The sequence below is a fragment of the Taudactylus pleione genome, unplaced genomic scaffold (assembly GCF_031769625.1).
Source record: "Taudactylus pleione unplaced genomic scaffold, aTauple2 ptg000041l, whole genome shotgun sequence".
NCBI lineage: Eukaryota > Metazoa > Chordata > Amphibia > Anura > Myobatrachidae > Taudactylus > Taudactylus pleione.
This window is the reverse complement of record NW_028284443.1, coordinates 57,169,642-57,194,280: the sequence shown is the minus strand read 5'-3', so window position 1 is coordinate 57,194,280 and position 24,639 is coordinate 57,169,642. Positions and strand designations below refer to the sequence as shown.

The following is a 24,639-nucleotide window of genomic DNA, read 5'->3' as shown; positions in this document are numbered from 1 at the left end:
GACACCAAATTGTCGACAGGCAATAGGTCAACACTGTCAAAAGGTTGACAGGGACAACAGGTCAACAGTGCAAAAGGTGGACAGTGTTAAAAGGTTGACATGCTATGATTTAGGCACTAGGGGGAGGATTAGGCACAAAGGGGAGGGTTATGCACTAGGAGGAGGGCTAGAATTAGGCACTAGGGGCAGGGTTACGGTTAGGCACCAAGGGGAGGGTTAGAGTTAGGCACTAGGGGCAGCGTTAAGTTACAAAGAAAGGTATTGAACATTTTTGTGTCAACCATTTAAACCTTGTCTGCATTGTCATCTATTTGTCAGTCGACCGTTTGTCCCTCTTGACCATGTCACCTGGTTATCTGTCGACCATGTGGTGTTGACCTATTGACTGTTGATCTATTATAATACACCCCATTAAATATAGGTGGCAATAAATATGGTAATATAATAATCAGGTTTGTTCTTTTACTATTTAATTACTGGAATTACATTGTTGAAAAGTTGAACCCAAATAACTATAAGGTTTATTATTATTATTATTATATTATCATAGGAGTTATCAACTACATACACAAGTCAGCACCGGAGAACCACGCCTGTAAATTTATTTGAAACACACTGGTAAGCCCCTGCCAAAAGAAGCCACACACGGCACCCAGCTTCTACTTACTGGATCTGTCACTGGCTATATCTGGCTCCTTCTACCCGCTGTCCCTCTTGGGCCCATGTTGGATCTGTGTCTGCAATGTCCCCAGCTCCCTATAGAGATGGAAGTGTCACTTGTGATGATTAGTACATGCAGTTGGGTATCTGACATCAATGTGGCAGGAGTTTCACATATCTTCTTGTATCTAATATCCTCTCTGTCAGCTATTCGTTGTGAGACTTCACACACCTATCTCCAGCATCCTGAAATGTTTATATTTTCTCTCAGTGTTTGACTCGGCTTGTTCCAGACTATTCATTAACCATTGCCATTGCTCAGTCTTGTACGTTTTGACATATGCTGACTGTGCCTTTGACATTCCTGCTCAGCTACCGGACCTAGCTTGATGACTACTCTCTACCACTGTACCACGCTTGGCACTAACTCAGGTGGTCCTGTGTGCTGGGAGCAGCTAAATGATTAACCCCTTGTGGGGGTCAAAACCACCAGTACGTTAGACTCTGCACCAGTACGAAAACCACCAGTACATTAGACTCTGCACCAGTATGAAAACCACCAGTACGTTAGACTCTGCATCAATATGAAAATCACCAGTATGTTAGACTCTGTACAACTACGAAAAGCACTAGTCCGTTAGACTCTGCACCCCTATTATTGGTTGTGCCCTTCCTAGCTGATAGTGTGAATCCATTAAATCTAACTCAGAATCATGATACCTATATCTTCTCCTTGGCTGAAGTCTTTGATTAGTCTATTTGCCTCAGCTGAAATACCCTTTTTATAGATGTGGATGTAAAACCAGTAACAAATGGGGGAATTTGATTGAATGATGGGTGGCAGGATTACTGTTTCAGTTAGTATTTAATCAGTATTTCACATTGCACCCTATATGTTGTTTATCGCTATGCACAGGAAACCTCAATACATAAATAGTCTTCAACCTATTCCCATCTTTGATTTCAAAGTTATAACAGATTGATGTTTCACTCTTGTCAAATCCATGATTATCCGCTACATAAGTATCCTTCATCAGACTGCTATTGTGTCACAGGCTTTGAAAGGGCCGAAATGTACCTTCAGATGCAACATATAGAGATAATTAAATATTTACCACAAAATGAGTCTTTGTACTCAGGTAGGTAGTTACTTCTCTGCTGCCCTTTGTATAAATGTAGCCCATGGTATAACAGAGCAGTATACAATGCCAGGAGGGATGACTGCTGTATAGAGTAGCACAAACAACAAATATGTGAATATGGACACAAGACCTGTGAATCCAGGCACACAGTGATGGCATGGAAAAACATTACATTGAATGAGGGTGGAGATGTAAAATTACAAGATTCTTGAGCTTGAGATTCGAAAGATGTAACAATACAATAAATATAAACTTCTGGATGTGGGGGCATTTGGTGGTGCTTTCTTAGTTGTTTTAATGCAGTACATTAATATGTAATTATGTGACCCACAGTGGGTGCTACTATTAGGTAGCATTAATTATTTTGGGGTGAGCGTTTGGGCGTGGGGCCCCCGGGGTTGCTCTGGCTGGGCTTTATTGGGGCATCACCACTTAACTCACATAGATACTTTTTCATCACCTTTTTATTTGTTTGTTTATTATTCATGTAATTTTAATTCTTTCTTTCTATATTAACACTTAATGATTATCTTTACACATCTATACTTTACACTTCACTATCACCTTCTTTCCTTTTTTCGTGTGATGCCCAGGGGATGGTCCTTGGCTGGATTCTTTTGGTGTGCCCTGTGCCTCAGACATGAACCCCTGAATGTTAGGGACGCCGGTATAGAGGAGCCTTGACGCTGGCCCGGCGCTTAATCATATATTTGCAAATGTATGCAACTAATACCTCTGAATTTTATTATCATGTAGGGTTCAAGTATTTTTGCTGATATTGTTGCAGTGTGCTGGAGGGAATCTTCTTTTTTCTGTGGTTCAGTGTAAACCCCGCCCTTTCCAAGCACCTGTGCAATACCATGTGAGCAACCACTATATTTTTTATTGTTTTAATATTATTCACTTTTCTGCATATAACACCAATAGCAAAATCTTTAGCACTAGCCCACTGTCTTGTGCAGGAGGGCTTTTAAGTTAGGGTCACAAAATTTCAAAAGATGACTTTATTTGTAAAACATCCCATATTCTCTGGATCATTATCTCAGCTATTTACTGCATTGTATTATGGGTCAAACTAGTCTGGCCATAACATTACACAAAGTGCATCACCTCTACGGAGGCCTCTTTAGCTAATATACTCCCAAAATTTAAATGACTCTAAAATTTTAAACTGCAATAATATTAAATGCAAAACCAGGCGTATTTAGCATTAAAGCCACCATGTAATAAATCTAGCCCCAGGTCCGGTTAAAAAAATTAAGCAATCCTGCCTGCCTGGCTTATAACTTTTTCTTTCCAAATAAGCTTCTCTATGACTAAAGACAACTGTAGAGAAATCGCTACCTTCTGAGGAGCTGGTTCTAATAATTTAGATAAAAAAAACGAATGTCAAATGTACTGAAATGAAAATCAATGTGAACAATGGGCAAATGCATTCTGCTGGTGGTCTGTAATTAAAAACTATAACAGTTACAGCTGTGCTGAAATCTTAACAAAGAAGCCAGTGGATGATTAGGTTTTTCCATTTGTGGCTTTAATGCGTGTATGCAGTATGAGCAGTGGCAATAGTTTACAAAATAATCAGTTCTGTAATTGAGTCATATTAACACAATGCATTTAAAGCACGAGCCTCTCCCTACATTTTTTTTCCAATTTACTTGATTTATTACCCTCTAAGTGTGAGAAACAACATCCTATACAGCATCCCCAAATGCAAATATTTGCTTAGTATACAAGCTTTGAAATCATAAGGAACATGGAGGCAGAAGAGAACATTTCTGCATAGTAATGTAGGTCTTAAACTTTACACATGTTACTTATCAATAGCCAAATGTCCGAGTACCACAAATCACAGCAATCACTGGGGCATTTTTACTGCTTTCAGACTTTCTATGAGATACAACATGATTGCAGTGATTGATGTAATGTACAATGACTGAGGTGGCCACTAGTCTATATACAGTACTGCTGACATGAGGGGACTGAACTTCCTTTAATGAGGGAGAACTGTACTGTGTACATTTTATGTAAGTGCCATACTGTGTATACAGTTAGTATAGGGTATTGTTGGTGGACTGGTATACCTTTGTGTAAATTAGAGATGTCTGCTGACCCCCGTGAATTGGTATTGCTGTTGGCTCTGAAACCATGTTTGTGTTTTGGCTTTAGTTTTGCTCAAAATTCCTTGTGTGTTTTGGTTTTGATTTTTTTTTAAATTATCAAATAACAGGAAAAATCAGGTTATTTGTAGTTTTTGTTTTGTAGTTCCTACATTACTATTCATATCACTGGTGTTCATTTATTGTCATTTACCGTCAATTTTATAAGTGAACACCTCAATACATTACCTATATCCTCATATTTTAGGAAGTCTGGCATGGCTTACCGACTCATTATCACTGGACCAGGTACCAAGCTAATACACTTAATTCACTTAAGAATTCTAGGAGGAAATGTGAGGATTATAAGAAAAAAAGAATGATGGGTTACGCATGTGCACAGGAGGACATGGACCAGCTGAAGAAGTGGCAAGAGAACCAGTCGGTATTGGCAGGAAGCTGGACAATGCTCAGATGTCATGGTGAAGTTTCCTTGTTAAATTTCATCATCGATTGAAATATATATGAGTGGCATGTATTAAACTTCTTTTGCCTATGATAACAGTCCAGGAGTGCCGCTGATTTTTTGCATGGATATTGGATATTTACTGAGGGCACCCTGGCACATATACATACTATCTTTTGAGTGCCGTTCACACTTGGAATATATATATATATATATATATATATATGAGGGCTGATTGAAAAGTAATGATACCGCCTCTGTTTTTCTGTCCCATAGGTAGACGTGGCTATGCTATGCTAGTTATTGTGTACTCATACATCAATGTGTCTGAACCTATGGTTGGACTTAGTAGTCCTCTTTGTTTGGTCACAGCAATCTTCGTCTGTTTCATCATGGCGGTAATGAAACTCATGAAATGTTAGGGTAAGCATACGGTGGAGAAACAATTGCCGTGCTGCAGTATTTCGGTGATGGAAGCACTTAAAAGAGGGCAATACGCGTGTGGCTGACAAAGCGCTTTCTGGGAGACCATCGACCATGGTTACAGATGTCAACATTGCCAAAGCTGTGGAGATGGTGCCAAATGACAGGTTAACTTTACGTGAACTTTTGGCTTCACTTGGCATTTAATTCGAATGGGTTCAGCATATTGTGAGAAAGGAACTAAAAATACATTGTGTGTGTGCCAGGTGGGTACCCAGATATCTCATCAAAGAGCAGACGCGACGACGAGTTGAATCGTGCAAGAACACCGTTTAAATGTCAGAGAGGATACCCGATTTCCTGACATCGATTGTGACATGTGACAAATCATGGATTCGCCATTATGATCTGGAATCCAAACAGTCCAATGTATGGAAACATGCAAATTCATCTCCACCCAAAATATTTTGTGCGATTCCTTCAGCGTGTAAAGTCATGCTTCTGCTGTTCTTTGATGCGCACGGGATGATCCTACAGCACTGGGTTTCTCGTGGACAGACAATTAATGGTGACTACTATGCAAATGTCCTGAAAACCCATTTGCATGGAGCCATGAGGAAGAAAAGACCACAATTGCTGAAGAAACAGTGGTTTTTGCTTACGAGACAATGCCCAAACACATGTTGCAGCTGTTGAATTAGCAGCACAAACTGAAATTAATGGGACAGCACTGGAACACCCTCCAAATTGCCCTGACTTAGTGCATTCCCAACCCTGAAAAAACAACTGCGTGGAAAGAAGTTCTCAACAGATGATGAAGTCAAAAATGCCACAGCTGCTACACTAAAAGTGATGTCATAAAACAGTCTACTGCATGTCTTTGAATTGTTGTTGAAACGCTGCAAAAAATTCATTGAATGTGAAGGACGCTACTTTGAAAAAGAAAAATGTTCAGATCCTATGGAGTCATCTGATTTTGAATAAGGAAATCAGTCTTACTTTTCAATCAGCCCTCGCATGTGTGTGTGTGTATATATATATATATATATATACACACAGGGACGTAACTAGGGTAGTGCGACCTGAGCCATGGCACAGGTCACCACAGGGCAGGGGGCATTATTTGGGCCTGCCAATTTTCAGTTTATTATAATTCTCACTTGTAGCTTCCTCTTCCTTTAACCACAGCATCTCCTGGCCTCCCGTATCTCTTCCCTGGCCCTTCCCCATGAGGCCATGGCCCTTTTTCGCGTGTGTGACACAGGGCACCTACAAGTCTAGTTACGGCTCTGTATATATATATATATATATATACATATATATACACACAATCAAAAAGATCTGAGGAAATGTGCAGATATATAAATGTAGACCCAGTTTCTTAACTGTATGATTAGTCAATTAGTTCCTTGTTGCGGTGAACATGTCCTTCAATAATTCTGGTTCCTGGAACCAATGAGGGTGGAGTTTTCTTGTGTTAGTTCCAATGATACTCCATCAATGGATTAAATGAAACTTCCTGGAATTAGACCCTCTCACCAAAAAAATCACCCGAAAAATGTCCGGAAGGCCTCTTGTTAGTAAAATACCAATTTGTTTATTTTTGATAAAAAGTTTTTTAAAAAATTGAATTTGCTTACATCCAATAAAATGGTGACCAATACCCAACGTCTATGTGGGTAGATGTAACTTCACAACATCACCCAAAGGGTGTGAGCTCTATGGTTGAAAACCTCACTGGTGGCGGATGGATTTTGGCACCAAGACAGACCAACACGTTTCATCCCCAGCATGGGACTTCTTCAAGAGTAAAATCAAAATTGGACAAATTACTCCATAGATTCATACAGAGAACAATGTCCCAAAAACTTGGCCAAGAATACAGTATGTCAGAATGAGACAATTGCTCCACAAATTCATGAAAAGACTAAAGCTCCAAATGTAGCTTCAAATCCACATCAATTGCGTGCCCAGGAGAAATCTTCCATCAGTAATGGTGTCTCTCTCTCTCTCTCCCCTCTATCTCTCTCTCTCTCTCTTGCTCTCTCTCTCTCTCTCTCTCTCTCTCTCTCTCTCTCTCTCTCTCTCTCTCTCTCTCTCTCTCTATATATATATATATATTTTTTTTTTTTTATTTTTTTTTTTAAACCAAAGGTTTTTTTTCTGATTCTGTCATACTACAGAATAATAATAAAAATGAGCATAAAAATAATAATAAAATTGTTATTGATATAGCATTTTCGTCCTATAAGACCCAAAATGTCAAATATAATTTCTAATGTTAAACATTTTGTTGTGTTTTTTTTTTTTTAATAACCGATCAGCTTTTAGTTTCCTTTCCAGTGAGATTTGCATCGCTATCAGAAGCAGCTCTGTGTGGAGAGGTGCGGATGGCTGAAAAAAGTAATTATTAACACTCCCAATGACAAGAAATTCCTTTTATACTTTCTAAACAGTCTGTCTGAACCAGGGAGCTTAAAAAGGAATTTAACAGCATTTATTTAGAGCAGGAAAAGGACACTGTTCACTAACAAAAGGAGAATAATTTAAGTCCATGTAGGGTCTTCTTTGAAAATGAAAAGGTCACTAGTCTTGGCGAGCAGCTGCAGTGTGCGTTTTTGAAGCCTTCAGTTTACAGAAACAAAGGTCTGCATTAGACTGCAATGCATTTATACATCTTTGCAACAGCATACCTACCAAACTCTGCCCAATGACCTTCTGCAATGCAAAAAAAGCTGGTAATTACCAATTTAGAACACCATAATTTCTAACATCATCCACCTTTCATCATAATATATATTAAAGAAAAAGGACACCAAAATAACAAACATCTGCTTTACAGTCACAGTCAACATACTGCATGACTGAGTACTCTCCAGCACAAATACCATGGCTTGAAATCTCTCTATAGACAGAAATCATCCATGGCTAGCATTCCAGGAACAGTGCATGGGTAAATCATGCTATGTGTTTATCATGTAATGCTATCTAATACTAATCCTGCCATTTTATATTAAAAGTGGTGCGGTTAAAGCTGGGTACACACTGACAGATATATTAGCTGATCAATTGATCCGCCAATATATCTGGTGCCCGTCGGCCAGTGTGTACCAGCGATATGTCTGTCGTTCACAGAAGTATCACCTCGGCTGTGCTAAACAGCTGATGGCAGATATATCTTCAAACATATCTGTCCATCGACAAGTGTGTATGGGTGGCCTCTGCACACATGAAGCGGCAGCCACTGGGTGGGGGGTGACCCCATTCCCCGGACAGCGGGGCCCACGGCTGTCTGGAAGATGATGGACGATTGGTGTGTATGAACGACCATCATCTACTGATATATCTGCAGATCACTCGATCTGCAGATATATCTGCTAGGTGTGTACCCACCTTTAGAGTACATGAACACAAATCACAATGGTACCCATGGATAGTCTTCGTGATTTTGTTTTATTTATATAGTGAACTACACTGTACAACCAGAGGCTGTTTATTAATTATATCAGAGAACACTTTGAAGGAGATTGAATTAGCGGTGAATTCGATTGTGCAACATTTTATGGCAGGTAAAACCTGTGGCTGTAACTTTTTGCTATTCACTTAGAAGTCCACAATAAGTTAACACAGTTAACACCCCTCCTAATTAATAATAATATTTTTACAGATATTTAAATAATAAAATATGGCCAATAAAGACAGGTAACTTATCATGTAATGTTCTCTAAAGTTAGAAAAATGGGTTTAATGATGTGCGAAATGTATTTTGTATTTATGGGAAAGGGATTTCAGAACTTGCAGATGGGAGTTGCAAGTGTTTTTTGACTCATATTTTACTACTTGTATATAAACAATTATAGATCACAATAGAAACATCTAAATGTACAGTAATACCAAATACTCTAAACTCCTTTATTTGCTGTAATAAACTGCTGTCTATCATTTTTCCTACATTAATAAAAGTTGTAAAATTCAACTATGCAACACACTTTTACAGTCTCCTATACCTTAGCCACTAACAGCCATGTATGATAGTTTCACATTTATAAATTCATGATTGTTTTTATAGTTTTGTTTTGTAACTGATGCAACAATTTCATGGAATTAACCTATTAGATCTTTACAGTTTTCAGCTGTACTATTCCTCCCTTATTCCTTTCACTAACGTATCTAAAATTTGTTGTCACAAATTGTTACTGACTGTGCGATCTATAAATAATACATGACGCAAGATGCTAACAAAAAAAGTAAATTTAGATTTGATGTACGTGGACAGTAGACATTTAAACCGTATTCAATACTCTCCATGTTTTGAAGCATCTTTACACAATGCAAATCACTGAATGTATAATGATATAATGCCTAGGATAAATTTACAAAAATGGAAATTAACGTGAAAATTATAAACAAATGGCACAGAATTTACAGAAAATAACACCTATATTTTAGCTCTATTAATATTATATTAATTAATAATTTGAGATGTGAGATAAATGCAGCCTACCCCTCTCAGGCCTGTAATATCAAGAAATTATGTAGTTTATTAAAACTCCATGTAAAAATTTCTATGATCACAGATATGAAAAATTCACAATACACACAATTGCCTTGTGCCCTTCTTGCTTTTAAAGGGCAGATGCTCGCAATACACACAATTGCCTTGTGCCCTTATTGCTTTTAAAGGACAGATGCTATTCTCAATAAGTGGCAGGGAATTCAACAGCAATCAGGGTGGTGTTAAAGGCTGTAGTGGCCAGAGAAATACTATGTGCTCTCATATAGTTAGTGCTTTGGGAAATTCTAGCAATGGATGGACAATGCATACAGTATGTGTTACAACTGTATGATCATAAGCAGATACTGTACTACAATACGAAAAAGTATATTTGACATTATTCTATGGATGTTGTTTGGGAGTATGTATTGTAGAATTATCACCATAATGTTAAAATAGTAAATAAAATAAAAAAAACTACAGTACTTGACTGGACCAGTAATTATGTTATAGCAATGAACAACGACAGCCATAACATTAATGCCACCTCCCTAATATAGTGTAGGTTCCTCTTGTGTTGCCAATCCAGCTCTGTCCCATTGAGGCATGGATTCCACATTACTTCTGAAGATGTCCTGTAGTATCTGACACCAAGACCTTAGCAGCAGATCCTTCAGGGTCTGTAAGTTGCGAGCTGGTGCCTCTATTGCTCGGACGTCTTTTTCCAGCACATCCCACAGATGCTCGATCAGATTGAGATATGAGGGATTTGGAGGCCAAGTCCACACTTCGAACTGTTTGTCATGTTCCACAAACCATTTCAGAACATTATTTGCAGTGTGGCAGGGCATATTATCCTGCTTAAAAAGGCCATCGTAATCAGGGAATACTGTTGCCATGAAGGGGTGTAATGGGTCTGCAACAAAGTTTAAGTAGGTGGTACATATCATTGTAACATCCACATGAATGCTAGGACCCAAAATTTACCAGGACATCATTGCCCAGAGCATCACACTGCCTCCACCAATTGGCCTTCTTCCCAAAGTGCATCCTGGTGCCATCTCTTCCTTAGGTAAACGACGCACACGGACACAGCTGTACACATGATGTAAAAGAAAATGTGAGTCATCAGAACAGGCCACTTTCTTCCATTGCTCCATGGTCCACTTCTGATGTTCACATGCCCATTGTAGACACTTTTATCGGTGGACGGGGGTCAGCATGAGTACTATGCAGCCCCATACACAACAAGCTGCACAGCACGGTGTGTTCTGACACCTTTCTATCATAGCCAGCAATAACGTTTTCAGAAATGTATGCAACAGTAGCTCTTCTGTCAAATAGGACCAGACAGACTGGCTCCACACTCAGATCTATGATCCTTGGGCAACCATGACACTGTCACCAATTCACTTGTTGCCCTCCGTTGGACCACTTTTAGCAGGTACTAACTGCTGCATCTCGGGAAAACCCCATAAGACTTGCTGTTTTGGAGATGCTCTGACCCGGGCATCTAGCTATCACAATTTGGCCCTTGTCAAAGTCACTCAGACCCTTATGCATGCCCATAATTTTCCCCAATTTTCCCAACTCATTCTGCCAATGTAGCTCTTAAAAAAAAAACATTTAGTGGCAGGAATCAATATTCATGACCATAGCACCTACTGTTATGTGACATTACGAAGAAACTTCATGACTGTATTCCTGAGGTACTGGCTCGTGGTAAATTGTTTGCAACCCTATGAATATTAGTTCCAAACCACAAAATGGCTACCTCCAGGCAATGTGCTTAGCTACTGTTCTAAAAACAAAATAACCAGTTTGTTTTCACAAGCTGACAGTCAAAATATACCTGGGGTATAATGGACATCTTCTTCCTTAAATCATGTAGGCCAAGTTCAGATGTTAAAAGCCTATCAATCCAAATTTTTCCTTCAGGTTCAGCAAGACGAAATAAAGCAGCAATGAGGGAACTCTTTCCTGCTCCAGTTCTTCCAACTATTCCAACCTGTAATGCAATCAGGTACAATAATCAGGATTAAAAGTCAGATTCTGATACTAAGGGGTAAATTTACTAAGATTCGAGATTGGTCAAGATGCCAATCTCGGGTGAGTTTAGGACTGATTTTCATCTTGCAAATTTACTAAAGGCAAACTGGGATTAGTTAGAGAGATATTTCTCTCTTCTCACTCATAAAACTCGGGTGAGATCGCAAACTCAAATCAACTCACCATCGGGCCAACTCGGAAGTACTTTTCACCTAAAATACACATCTCTCAAATTTATCAAGAATCGGGATGCCAAGCTTGGGTGAGAATGGAGCAAACTCTCTGCCAAACTGACTTTTCAAACTCTCAACCTCCTCAGCTGCGAGATTCGCAGAACATACACAGATTGTTATGATTTGTGTATTTTTCTGCCTGTAAATAGTTAAAATAGGGTTAATTTAAAAAAAAAAATGACGTAAGGTCCCCCAGAAAACCATAACCAGTCACGGACTGATCAGCCAGTCCTGGTTCCAAAAATGATGGGGAACACAATGAGTAGAGTTCCACCATAATTTAGGAACCAGCACCAGGCTCCAGGGCCAGTGCTGGTTTTAAATATAGGGGGAAAAAATTGCGTAAGGGTCCCCCTATACTTAAAACCAGCACCGAACCCAAACCAACCGGGGTGTAATGCCACAGCCAGGAGACCCTATTATCGGATCTCCAGGGCCAAAGCATTCTCAACCCAAGCTGGTCAGGCCGAGCCGGGGATCACAGGGGAGGTGGGGACCCCCCAAAAATGGGGTCCCCCCTCTCCCAAAACCCCAGGCTTGGTTTGAATCCCAGGGCACTTCCCCACACCCCTGGGCTGTGTGTACGGGGGTAATAAAGTGTAAAAAATAAGTAAACTATTGTATTTTACAGTGGAACTACAGATGCCAGCATACCTGCCCTTTGGCACTTGTGGAACTACAAGTGCCAGCAGGCGGCTGGCACCCATGCCTCCACTGTAAAATAAATAGTTAAATAAAGACACAACACATACACCGTAGATAGTATAAATTTATTACACACATACCTCAATCTCACATACTAACCTGTACCAGCCGGTTAGTCCACTTGTCTAATGTATAAATCAGTGTGGATGTACCTGCAAAAAAGATCCTATACACACCTACAACCTGGCGCTGCTCTCCGTAGCATCCAGGGTCTTGTCAAAACAACAATCTGACTTACGCGAACCATGCCGAACATGTGTAATTATATGCTGTTACATATACTTACACATGTTCCAGCTCTTTGGCTGGAACCCACGTGGAACCAGCCAATGAGCGGCCGCTACATGTAAAGCGGCCGCTGATTGGATAGCGGCCCATGAGAAATTACAGATGATTTTTGTCTGTCATTTCGTGAGGTGTAAGTATATGTAACAGCATATACTTACACATGTTCGTCATGGTTCGCGTAAGTAGGTTTGTTGTTTTGACAAGACCCTGGATGCTATGGAAAGCGGCGCCAGGATGTAGGTGAGTATAGGATCTTTTTTACAGGTACAGCCATACGGATTTCTACATTGTACAAGTGGACCAACCGGCTGGTACAGGTTAGTATGTGAGACTGAGGTAAGTGTGTAATAAATTTATACTATCTACGTTGTGTGTGTTGTGTCTTTGTTTAACTATTTATTTTACAGTGGAGGTACGAGTGCCAGCTGTCATAACTCTCAGATGGATTGTGGATGCAACCCGTATGCAGGGAATTGGCTAGACCTATTCCTGAGGCGCGGAGTCTAATGTGCCGGCGGTATTCACCATGGACCTTCGCAAGAAGGTATGGACTTGGCTGTGTCCGACACACAGGTCACGGCCCTCAGGTTAGGTTTCCCAATACAGGTGCTGGTGAACTTTGGACAGAGTGCAGGAGACTTTAGTGTAGTCAACAAGCTGGGACAAAACTAAACAGACGAGACGGTACCAGGAAGCAGGCATAAACAGGTCACTGGGAATAGCTGAGGTCAGAACCAGAAATCAATGCAGGATCAAACAGAATCGGAGTCAAAAACAAAGCCAAGGTCAGGATTAATAATCAGGATATGCACGGAACACTGGAGTATGGTATGGAGCCTATACTCTGGCACCTGTCTGGTGCCTGCCTCTTATTGGGAGAAGTTCAAATCTCGCGCCAAACGTGACTTCACGTTTGGCGCGCCTGTCCCTTTAAATTCTTTTGCAGGTCGGCGTGCACACTCCTAGGAGAGTCGTGGCCGCCTGTACTTGCAGTACCACTGCGAGCGGGACCCGGAGCGGACATCACAGCAGCGGGCGCTGGGAACTTCCCATCCGCTGCCTAATGGTCTACCGAAATCGCAGGGGGAGGACTGCAAGGAGTTGAGAAATGATTAAGTACCAAAGGCTTGAGAAGAGAAACATGAAACACATTAAGTATTCTTAGAGTATTTGGAAGTTTCAAACGATATGCTACTGGACTGATCACTTATAAAATCTGAAAAGGACCAATGAATCTAGGAGCGAATTTCATTATTGGAACTCTTAATCTCAGATGTTTGGCTGACAACCAGACTTTATCACCAGGGCCCAGCACCTCCTCCTGGTTGGTCTCCTCCTTTTCCTATCTGCAAACAGGTTTTGCATAAATTCCTTTTTACCATTTTCCAGATCCTAAAGAATCGATTCACTGTACCATGTACGGCTGGAAGGGATACTGATTGAAGGATCGGTAACTTAGGTAACACTGGATGCAGACCGTACTGAACAAAGAATGGAGAGTGTCCCGATGCCTCATGGTATAGACTATTGTGGCCAAATTCAGCCGAAGGTAGCAGAGAGGTCCAGTCATTTTGATTGGCAGAGACATACATCCAAATGAATTTTTCCAATTCTTGGTTTACTCGTTTAGTTTGGCCACTACTCTGGGGATGATAGGCCAAAGAAGAGCTCAAGTTGATGCCAAAGCACCTCCACAATGCTCTCCAGAACAGAGGTAAACTGTACCCCTCGGTCGGAAACAATGTCCTTAGGAAGCCCGTGTAACTTAAAGATTTCTCTTATAAACACTTCCGCCAATTTTTGTGCTGAAGGTAGACCTCTTAAAGGAATAAAGTGAGCGGCTTTGGAGAATCTATCCACCACCACCAGAATTGTATTGAACCATTGGCATGAAGGCAGATCAGTCAAAAAGTTCATAGAAATGTGAGTCCAAGGACTATCAGGCACTGGTAGTGGCAACCGGGAACCTGATGGAGAGTGCGGTGGAACCTTGTGCTGAGAACAAATATGACAAGCTGCCATGAAGTCCTTTACATCCTGATAGATTGTCGGCCACCAGTACCTCCGGAGGATCAGCGCCAAGGTTTTTTCTGACTCCTGCATGCCCACTGAAACGTGATGAATGTGCCCACTGAAGTAATTTTGACTGAGTTCTGGTGTTATGAATGTTTTCCACAGTGGAATCTTGACCCTATTGGTGACTGCTAAGTAGGGTTTAGAATGGCCTTGTCTTCCTTTACTTCTTCCATTTCAGCAGAACTAAATGCTGGAGACAGGGCATCGACTTTGATGTTCCTATTACCCAGCCAGTAAGTAATCACTAGATTAAATCAAGCGAAGAATAACGACCATCTGGACTGACGATTATTTAGACAGTGAGCTGTCCCGAGGTACGTCAGGTTCTTATGCTTGGTATAGACTCTTACCGGAAATTTTGCTCCTTCCAATAAATATCACCATTCTTGTAGAGCCAATTTGATGGCAAGTAGTTCTTTATCACCAACAGCATAATTCCTATCTGATGCAGAGAACTTTCGGAAAAAGAACCCTCAGGAGTACCACTTATTTTCTTTATCTTTCTGCGACAGGACTGCCCCAACACCAACTGTGGAAGCGTCCACCTCCAGAAAAAAAAGGTTGGTCACAATTAGGTTGCCTCAGGATGCGTGCTAAAAGGAAGTGCTGTTTTAAATGGAAAAAGCTTCCTCAGTTGACCACACACGAGTGTCCTGACCCTTTCTGGTAAGAGCAGTGATGGAAGAGTAGCTCCTAATGAACTGGCAGTAGAAATTGCAAAAACTCAGTAAGCTTTGTATCGCTTTTAACCCAACTGGACGGGAAGAACTGACAATAGTGGAAAGCTTCTCTGGGTCCATTTGAAGGCAGGAACCCGAAATGATGTACCCCAGAAATGCTAGTCTGTTTCGCGCAAAAGAGCATTTCTCAAGTTTGCAGGAAAGCTGATTAACCCGGAGCCGTGACAGTACCTCACAAACATGTTGACGATGACTTGCTATATCCTCCGAAAATATTATGATATTGTCCAGGTATACCACTACGTATTTATACAACAGATCCCAAATATGATTCATGTACTTCTGGAAAACAGCTGGGGCATTGCTTAATCTGAAGGGCATGACTAAGTACTCGTAGTGGCCGTCACAAGTATTAAACGCCGTCTTCCACTCGTCCCCATAACGGATTCTGATTAGGTTGTAGGGCCCATGGAGATCCAGCTTAGTGAAAATCGTTGCCCCTTTTATTCGGTCAAAAAGTTCAGAAATCAGCGGTAGAGGATACCGTTCCTTAATGGTGATTGCATTCAGACGGTAATCGATACATGGTCTCAAACCTCCATCTTTCTTCTTAACAAAGAACAGAGCAATGTCGGCAGGTGATTTAGACTCCCTGATAAACCCATCCTTAACGTATTTGGTCACAGCCTGGGACTCTGGAAGCGAAAGGGTAAAAATTCTTCCACGGGGCGGCACCTTCCCCGGTAGTAAGTCAATAGCACAATCCCATTCCTGGTGAGCAGGAAGGATCTCTGCGGCCTTTTACTGAACGCGTCTCTAAAGGATTGATATGGAACTGGAAGTTGGTCTTCTGGAGAGACGACTGAGCTTTGAATGACATGGTGTGGAGGTTTAACAGTAGATAAAAAGGACCCATGGCATTGAGAACCCCACAACAGAATTTGAGGTTCTTTCCAATCTAGAACAGGAGCATGCTTGTGGAGCCATGGAAGACCTAGAATGATTGGACTCTCGGCTGACGGGAGAATGTAGAACGTTATCAATTCTCGATGAAGAGCCCCTATTTGCATGGTGACTTCTGTCATCCGCGAGTGAACGGTAGCCGTAGGACGTTTATTCCCATCCACTCCAATGATGCAAAGGGGGTCTTGCAGCGGCATACTTGCAATTCTTAACTCTTGGACCTTATAGCCGTAATGAAATTGCCATCGGCACCTGAATCTAAGAAGGCCTTGATGACTTCAGAAGAATTTCCCACGACCAGAGTTACATCGATGGAAAACTGAGAAGTTTGTCGGGGTGTATTGAAATGCACCTAACCTGACCACCTCTTGATCAGTTAGGCCTTCTCGTTTCCCGGACGCTTTGGACAGCCAGAGAGAAGATGGCCTGGTTCACCACAGTACAAACAAAGTTTATTTTTAAACCTCCTATCCCTTTCTGCGACAGGAAGGCAAGACTTCCCAATCTGCATGGGTTCCTCTAGGGGCTCATTAGGTGCCATGAAATGCTGAGCAAGCTTAAAAGGTGAAGCGGCAAGACTGTTCCCTTTCATGTGCTCTCTCTCTGTGGCGAATGCTACTTGGATACACAAGGAGATTAAGTCGTCCAAGGAAGTCGGAAATTCCCTAGATGCAAGGACATCATTAATTTGATCCAAAAGCCCCTGCATAAAGGCGGCAACCAGGGCTTCATTGTTCCACCCCAACTTAGAAGCAAGGGTCCAGAGCTGCATGGCATAGTGTCCTGCGGATTGATTTCCCTGTTTCAGCTATAAAATAGCTGACCTGAGGAGGATACCCGCCCAGGCTCGTCAAAGACCTTCCGAAAAGCTTTCAGAAACTCAAGGCTGTTGTTAACTAGGGGATCATTCCTTTCCCACAATGGTGAGGCCCAAGCCAACGCCTGACAGGACAGTAGCAAGATCAGGTAGGCCACCATCGTCCTATCTGAAGGGAAATTTGCCACTTGGATCTCAAATTGAATTGAGCACTAGTTCAAGAATCCTCGACAGTCTTTGGAATTCCCATCATACTCAGGATTCAGAATGCATAATGGTGTGGAAGCACCTGCAGCTTGTACAGTCACTATAGGAGGTGGGACAAATTGTATGGGAGGCGGCTGAGCGGCACTGACTCGTTGCATTAGGGTCTGCAGACACTGCATAATCTGAGCCTGGTCTTGCTCCTGTTTCTCGATTCTAGCAAGTAGATTCTCAAGTAGGTCTTGCGGTGACAGCTTATCAGCAGCATCCATGTTTTGGGACAGAGTATTCTGTCACAACTCTTGGTTGGATTGTGGATGCAACCCGTATGCAGGGAATTGGCTAGACCTATTCCTGATGCACAGAGTCTAATGTTCCGACGGTATTCACCAGGGATCCTCGCAAGAAGGTATGGACTTGGCTGCGTCCAACACACAGGTCGCGGCCCTCAGGTTAGGTTTCCCCATACAGGTGCTGGTGAACTTTGAACAGAGTGCAAGAGACTTTAGCGTAGTCAACAAGCCGGGTCAAAACAAAACAGATGAGACGGTACCAGGGAGTAGGTGTAAATGGGTCACAGGGAATAGCTGAGGTCAGAACCAGAAATCAATGCAGGATCAAACAGAATCGGAATCACAAACAAAGCCAAGGTCGGGATCAATAATCAGGATATGCACAGAACACTGGAGTATGGTAAGGAGCCTATACCCTGGCACCTGTCTGGTGTCTGCCTCTTATAGGGAGAGGTTCAAATCTTCCGCAAATGTGACTTCACATATGGCGCGCCTGTCCCTTTAAATTCTTTTGCAGGTCGGCACGCGTGCTCCTAGGAGAGCCGTGGCCACCTGTACTTGCAGTACCACCGGAAGCGGGACCTGGAACGGACGTCACAGCAGCGGGCGCCGGGGACTTCCCGCCCGCTGCCTGATGGTCTACCGAAATCGCAGGGGGAGGACTGTAAGGAGTTGAGAAACAATTAAGTACCAAAGGCTTTAGAAGAGAAACATGAAACACATTAGGTATTCTTAGAGTATTTGGAAGTTTCAAACGATATGCTACTGGATTGACCACTTTCCGCCCACTGCCCACCGCCAATGGAGGTTCCAGTGCTGCCGGATCCGATAAGTAATAGCCGGTGTCCGGCACACTGTGACACCAGCTGCCTGCTAGCACTTGTAGTCCCACAAGTGCCAAAGGGCAGGCATGCTGGCACCTGTAGTTCCACTGTAAAATACAATAGTTTACTTCTATTTTACATTTTATTACCCCCCTACCCACAGCCCAGGGGTGCCGGGAAGTTCCACGGGCTTCAGACCAAGCCTGGGATTTCGGGGGAGGGGGACCTCTTTTGGGGGGGGGGTCCCCACCTCCCCTGTGATCCCCGGCTTGGCCTGACCGGCTTGTGGTGAGAATGCTTTGGCCCTGGAGACCCGTTAATAGGGTCTCCAGGCTGTGGCATTACACCCCGGTTGGTTTGGGTCCTGTGCTGGTTTTAAATATAGGGGGACCACTATGCAATTTTTTTCCCCCCTATATTTAAAACCAGCACTTGCCACTGCAGCCTGGTACTAGTTCCTAAATTATGGTGGAACCCTACTCGTTTTGATCCCCATAATTTTCGGAACCAGGACTGGCTAAGCAGTCCGTGGCTGGTTATGCTTTTGGGGTGGGACCCTACGTCATTTTTTTTAAACATTTAACCCTTCTTTTACAGGTGTACACACAATCAGCCTTCACATATTCACTGATAGAGAGATTTGCAGTGAGAAAACATTGCAATCTCGGGTGAGTAATCTCATCTTCACTTGCAACTCGGGGGGAGATATCTCGATCTGCATCACCATTGGAAAAATCACTTTCAGCTAAACTCACTCCATAGAAAAATTTGTGAGATGAAAAATGGGAAAATCACCTGAGATTCAGCGATGCTATTAGAGATTAAAAAAAAAAAAAACTCGACCAATCTCGATTGTTAGTAAATTTACCCCTAAGGGTCAGATTAAATTTCCACAGATTGAGTCATGTGGTCTGTTACCATGGGTAAAGTGAAACTCAACTCAACAAGCGATTAATTGAATCTGCCCCTAAGAGCTGCACAATACAAACAAATGATCTCAATAGTTTTACGAAAGCAAACTGATTCCCTCAATTAAGTACATTTCTGCTATGACACTGGTTGGGTCTGAAAGTGTGCTTTCAGATATACAGTATAAGTTACAGTTGCTGTACTCAATTTATTTACATTAACAAGCTACAAAATATAGAGTTAGCCATGCATGATGAGCTGCTAGTCCCTTAACTAGAACTATATGCATAGCTGGATTTAGTTGCTCAACTGAGAAAATCTTGGGCATGACTCCAATTATAACCAGAAAGCACTCACTAAGTACAGTACACATTGTATACTACTGATGGCAATTACAGACAGGGTTAATGAAGCACCACATTCCTCTAGCTGGCATGCCAGCCCACATTCATAAATCAATCTATACTGTTTTGGGAACTTGTCATTTACAGAGGTGCAAGTAAGAACAATGCATAAAAAAAGGTGACTTGCATGGTTAGCTGTAACTGTCCCCACCCCCTCTCTTATCCCATCTCTCTCTGCCCCCCTTTCTCTTTCTCACCCCCTCTCTGTTCCCTTCTTCCCCTGTCTCTTCTCCCTTTCCCCCTTCCTGGCATCACTTCTCCTCTCTCGTTGCCCCTTCTTTACACTCTCTCTCTTTCTCTCTCTGTCCCTCAACCCACCGTCTCCTTCTTGGTGTATGTAATGATGGAGTGATCAATGACCCATAACTTTATTTAGTAACAGTTACTTATATAGCACTAGCATAGTCCTTTGCGCTTTACAACTGGGAACAAAAGAGTAATAAAACAAGACTGTATAATAACAGACAGACAAAGACAAAAACTTACAATCTATGCGGATATAAAAGAGCTGCAATTGAACATAAAATATATTGTACGGCAACACATGAAACAAACATTTAACAGTGTAAATAAAGTCATGTACACTGTAGAAGATTTTAGAACATACACGTAACATATGAAAGAAAGTAATGAAACCCAGTATTTGTAAACATTTTCCAAATAAACCTAACTCAGACAGTACACAGCGAAGGTTTAAGGCAATTGAAAAAATAGAGAGTTATGAAAGATTAGGTGATATAGATAACAGAATTTCTAAAAAAAAGAATGTATTGGGTATTTACCCTTAATTCTTTAGATTAATTTGGACTTGATGAAACTTTTGAGATAGCTGTTTGTTTGAAATGTTAAAAGTAATCTTGTTTTCTCTAGTTTAATTTTATGAACATAAATATCCTTATAATTTAGTGTATATTTTTTTATTATTTTATATTGATATGTATTCCTGTATATATGTTCTTTCAATGTTTGCTACACACATATATTTATATTTTTTGTCATTATAGGGAATGTTTTTTATATATATTTTTTGTCTCTCATATGGAAATTGCCATTTTGTTGTTTGGGTAATGTGTTTAAAAGGAAAGGGAATCCTCATAAACTTAGTATAAGACGGTGTTTATAAAGATTATAGATATAAATGAAGTGTAAGAAATTTATATTTTTATGTTTATTCCCTTGAAAGCTATGTAACTATGTCAATGGCGTTTAATTTACGTACGGAATTTACGTATCAGGCGTTGCTTACTATCAGCAGCAAAGGAGAATAAGTACTTTCGCATTTCATGAGATTTGGAGTTCGGCGCTGTTAGAGGCCCTCCGTGGGATAGTCCGAGAGGCTGATTGTAGTGCCGACATACTGTGTGTTATAAAAGACAGAACATATATAGGGGTTGTGTCTACAGAGTTTTAGAGGCATTCATTGGCTTTCCAGGATTCCGGGGGCTTATGGGTTATCCCGCCAGATCACAGCCATTTGTACAATGGTAAGACATTGTTGGTAGTCTATGGAGTTCTATGGAAAATAGAGGAATATTTGAGTAGAAATTTAAGTCTGTATTTATAGAGTTAGCTGACATTGAAGGGTATATTTTGATAGTTTGTTACTGATTTTAAAGATGTATAACTGCATTGTATTATACATGTATGTATATTGGATTTTGTAAAATCAGCATTCATGTAAAATATGTATTTTGTAAACTAAATATAATGCTAATCGGATAAGTCCTGTGATCGATTATGCTAATGGATGGCCCTATATAAAGCCATAAAGATGGCCATTAATACATGCATCTACCCTTTGAAAAAGTCCTGATTTGATGAATCGTGTCAGGGTTTGCTGGGATACTGAAGCTGGACACCATGTACTGCATTTTCTGCGTTCCCCTTCGCTGGCAGAGGAAGGAATATGGACTAACATCTTCACCCAGTATGCAGGATAAGTGTATAAGATACAGTATGCTTAATTACAAGTGAATTTATTTGATCCCAGGATTAACGTCATCTGTGAAGCTATTGAAATGAGATCCACAAAAGATCTCAGAGAAAACAAATTAATATTTATTTCTGGCATGAGGCTTTCCTATTTATTTTGGAGCACATGGGTGATTTATTGAATATATTGCAGAATTAGGGAGCGTCGTTCTTTTTCTGTTGCAAAATCAGATAAAGGGTTGCCTGGGGTCAATGGCAGCACTTCTTTATGCAGTAGCCAAGTAGCCAATCAATAGCACACCAGTCCAGTGCTTTTTCTGCACAAGCCAAGACCCTAGTAGAATTATATATAACATAATGTAGATAATGTGATGAATGGGCATCCACAGCTTGAATAAAATTTGCACACAGAGAATCTCATGATTATTGTAGTAGTTTGATTATATAATCTAGCTTTAATCATGTATAAATATGCAACTGCATCTTGGATTGTGTACTGTACGTTCAGTCACAACAGTGTAGCACCTTTCAATGGGGCAGATGTACTAATCTGTGGAAAGTGATGAATTGGAGAGTGATAAACTACCAACCAATCAGCTCCTAACTGTCATTTTTGAAACACAATCTGTAACATGAGTTAGGAGCTGAATGGTTGTTTGTTTATCACTCTCCAATTTATCACTTTCCAGCAGAGCTTAGTACATCTCCCCCAAAGTATTTTGAAATTAGAGTGAGTAGACCTAATCCTCTGAGGATAAGTATCTCATAAATAAGGGCTTACAGGCACTCAATATAAGTGGTTCAGCTATTTGAGGAAGTGGGACCTTTCATTACAGTTATGATGCTCATTGCAGTTCTTCTGTATTGTACTAGGGAACAGTCTTTGCTCATTAACATCTCTTAGACTAAGACAAGGGGGGGAGATGTATCAAATATTGGAGAGAGATAAAGTGGAGATTGATAAAGTATCAACCATTCAGCATCTGTCATTTTACAGTCTGTGTGTGTAAAATGACAGTTAGAAGCTGATTGGTTGGTACTTTATCTCTCTCAAAGACTTGATAGATCAGTAATAATTTCTGTTGATAATACATTCATGTGGGTGAAATTTATTACACTGATAAACACTCATTTTAAAGCCAATCATATTAGACCAATTTTGGGGTAAGTTTTTGGTGCGATTCCGAATATGACATTGGTTTTGCTAGATTGGCTCTAATTTTTGAGATACACGACGAGAAACAAGAAAAACACAATAGACAACTGTCAACTGACTGCTGGTCGGTCGGTTGGCTGATTACTTATGCTGGGCATACACTATACAATTATCAGGCCAATCCGCCAGGTATCTTCCCAATAATTGTACTGTGTGTGGCCGACCGATGCTAAAATATCGATTGGTCGGGCATGCCGGATCGTCCAGTGTGTCCATCTGATGCAATATTTTGTATTTGAAATGTTGCCCACATCAGGCAGTGTATGCCCAGCCACGGCCGACCAATGGATATTTCCCCTGTTCCTTCACTGGTAAGGAGAGGGGAAATGTCTCCTCCCCTGGGGAGGAGTGCAGATATCGGTGCCAATACACTGTGAGATATGGAATAGTGTATGCCCGTGATATCTGATGGGCTGCCAGATAAAATGTCAGTCAGTCTGACAGGCATTTTATCTGGCAGTGTATGCCCAGCTTTATATATGGAGGTGGAATGTTCTAGAATGATCGTTGAGTGAAAACATAGAATATTTGCATGTGTCACCTTCGAGAATGTTCTGATAGATTCCCATATGCATGCGTTATGGCTAAGTTCCCTACTACTTGAGGGTATCCATTATCTCAGGAGCTAGAGCCAATTGGAAAAAAACTACATTTTTAAATTCATGCAACCCCAAAATACCCTAATTTCGTTGAAATAGTCTAAGCAACTACATTTTTTGGGGGGGAGGGGGTCGGCTGTTATTTTTTTATTTTCTGTGCAGTACAGACAAATCAGCAAGTACTCTGTAACGTGATATCATAAGAAACAGATTAAATAACACAGAGCTATCACAATCTACGTAAAAAATAAGTGATTCGGGAGAGAAGACAGATATTTGAGTCTTAGCTACTTCCATCAATCATATCCAATAGTAATATTTTCACTGTCACTGGAATTAATGATTGCAAACATACCTTTTCCTTAGGTCGGATTAAAGCCGTTAAATGCCTTAATACAAGCGGCCCATCTAAACTGTACGCAAAGTTGACGTTCTCAAACGCGATCATGCCCTTACTAGGCCAATCAGGGGGTGGCCGCTTCTTACACTGCCATTCTGCTTCTTTTTCCAGTTGGGTGTATTCCATAACTCTTTCTACAGATATCATCTACAAAAACATGAAATATATTGAGGTATATTCAACAGTTAGACAGAACCCGAATACAGAATTAGTAATAAAAATTAAGATATGACATCCAAACAACAAAGGGGGGTGATAGGTTCTGAGATTAATTTATTATTGATTGATATAGTGCCAGCATATTCTATTGTGCTTTAATAATACAATATTGGGTAATAACAGACATAGTGGTAGGAGGGCCCTGCTCGCAAGCTGACAATAGGGACATTTGATACATGAGTATAGGTCTTACAGAGAGTTGGGTACGTGATGTCGGAGCTCAGGATCCTGGCAATCAGAACCCCAATGACGGCATCCCGACGGCATCCCTACAGGGTTAAGATACAGGTAAATATCCTAACCCTACCCATAAACCTAACCCTCCCCCTCCTAAACCTAACTGTACCCCCTCTCCCGCAACCTAAATCTAAGCAGCTTAACCATTACTCTCCCCCTAGAGCCTATCCCTAACCCTCCCCCTAACCCCAATACTTACCGTTGGGATGCTGGCGGTCGGGGTGCCGGAGCTGGGATTATGGCTGGTGTCGGGATTCCTGCGCCGGCATCCTGACAGCCGAGATATGAGCTACATCCCCTTACAGA

The 24,639-nt window shown here is 41.2% G+C and overlaps 1 protein-coding gene across 4 annotated transcripts in view; it reads right to left on the bottom strand.

Moving 5' to 3' along the window:
- The window catches only part of ABCC4 (ATP binding cassette subfamily C member 4 (PEL blood group)), a 392,497-nt gene that overhangs the window by 66,327 nt on the left and 301,531 nt on the right, over positions 1–24,639 (bottom strand). For all 4 annotated transcript variants that reach the window (XM_088458987.1, XM_088458994.1, XM_088458999.1 and 1 more), the window contains 2 exons: positions 23,833–24,024; positions 11,138–11,293 (listed from right to left, as the gene is read on the bottom strand). In XM_088458987.1, the coding sequence (XP_088315113.1) occupies positions 11,138–11,293; positions 23,833–24,024 (348 nt within the window). The remainder of the gene's footprint in view (positions 1–11,137; positions 11,294–23,832; positions 24,025–24,639) is intronic.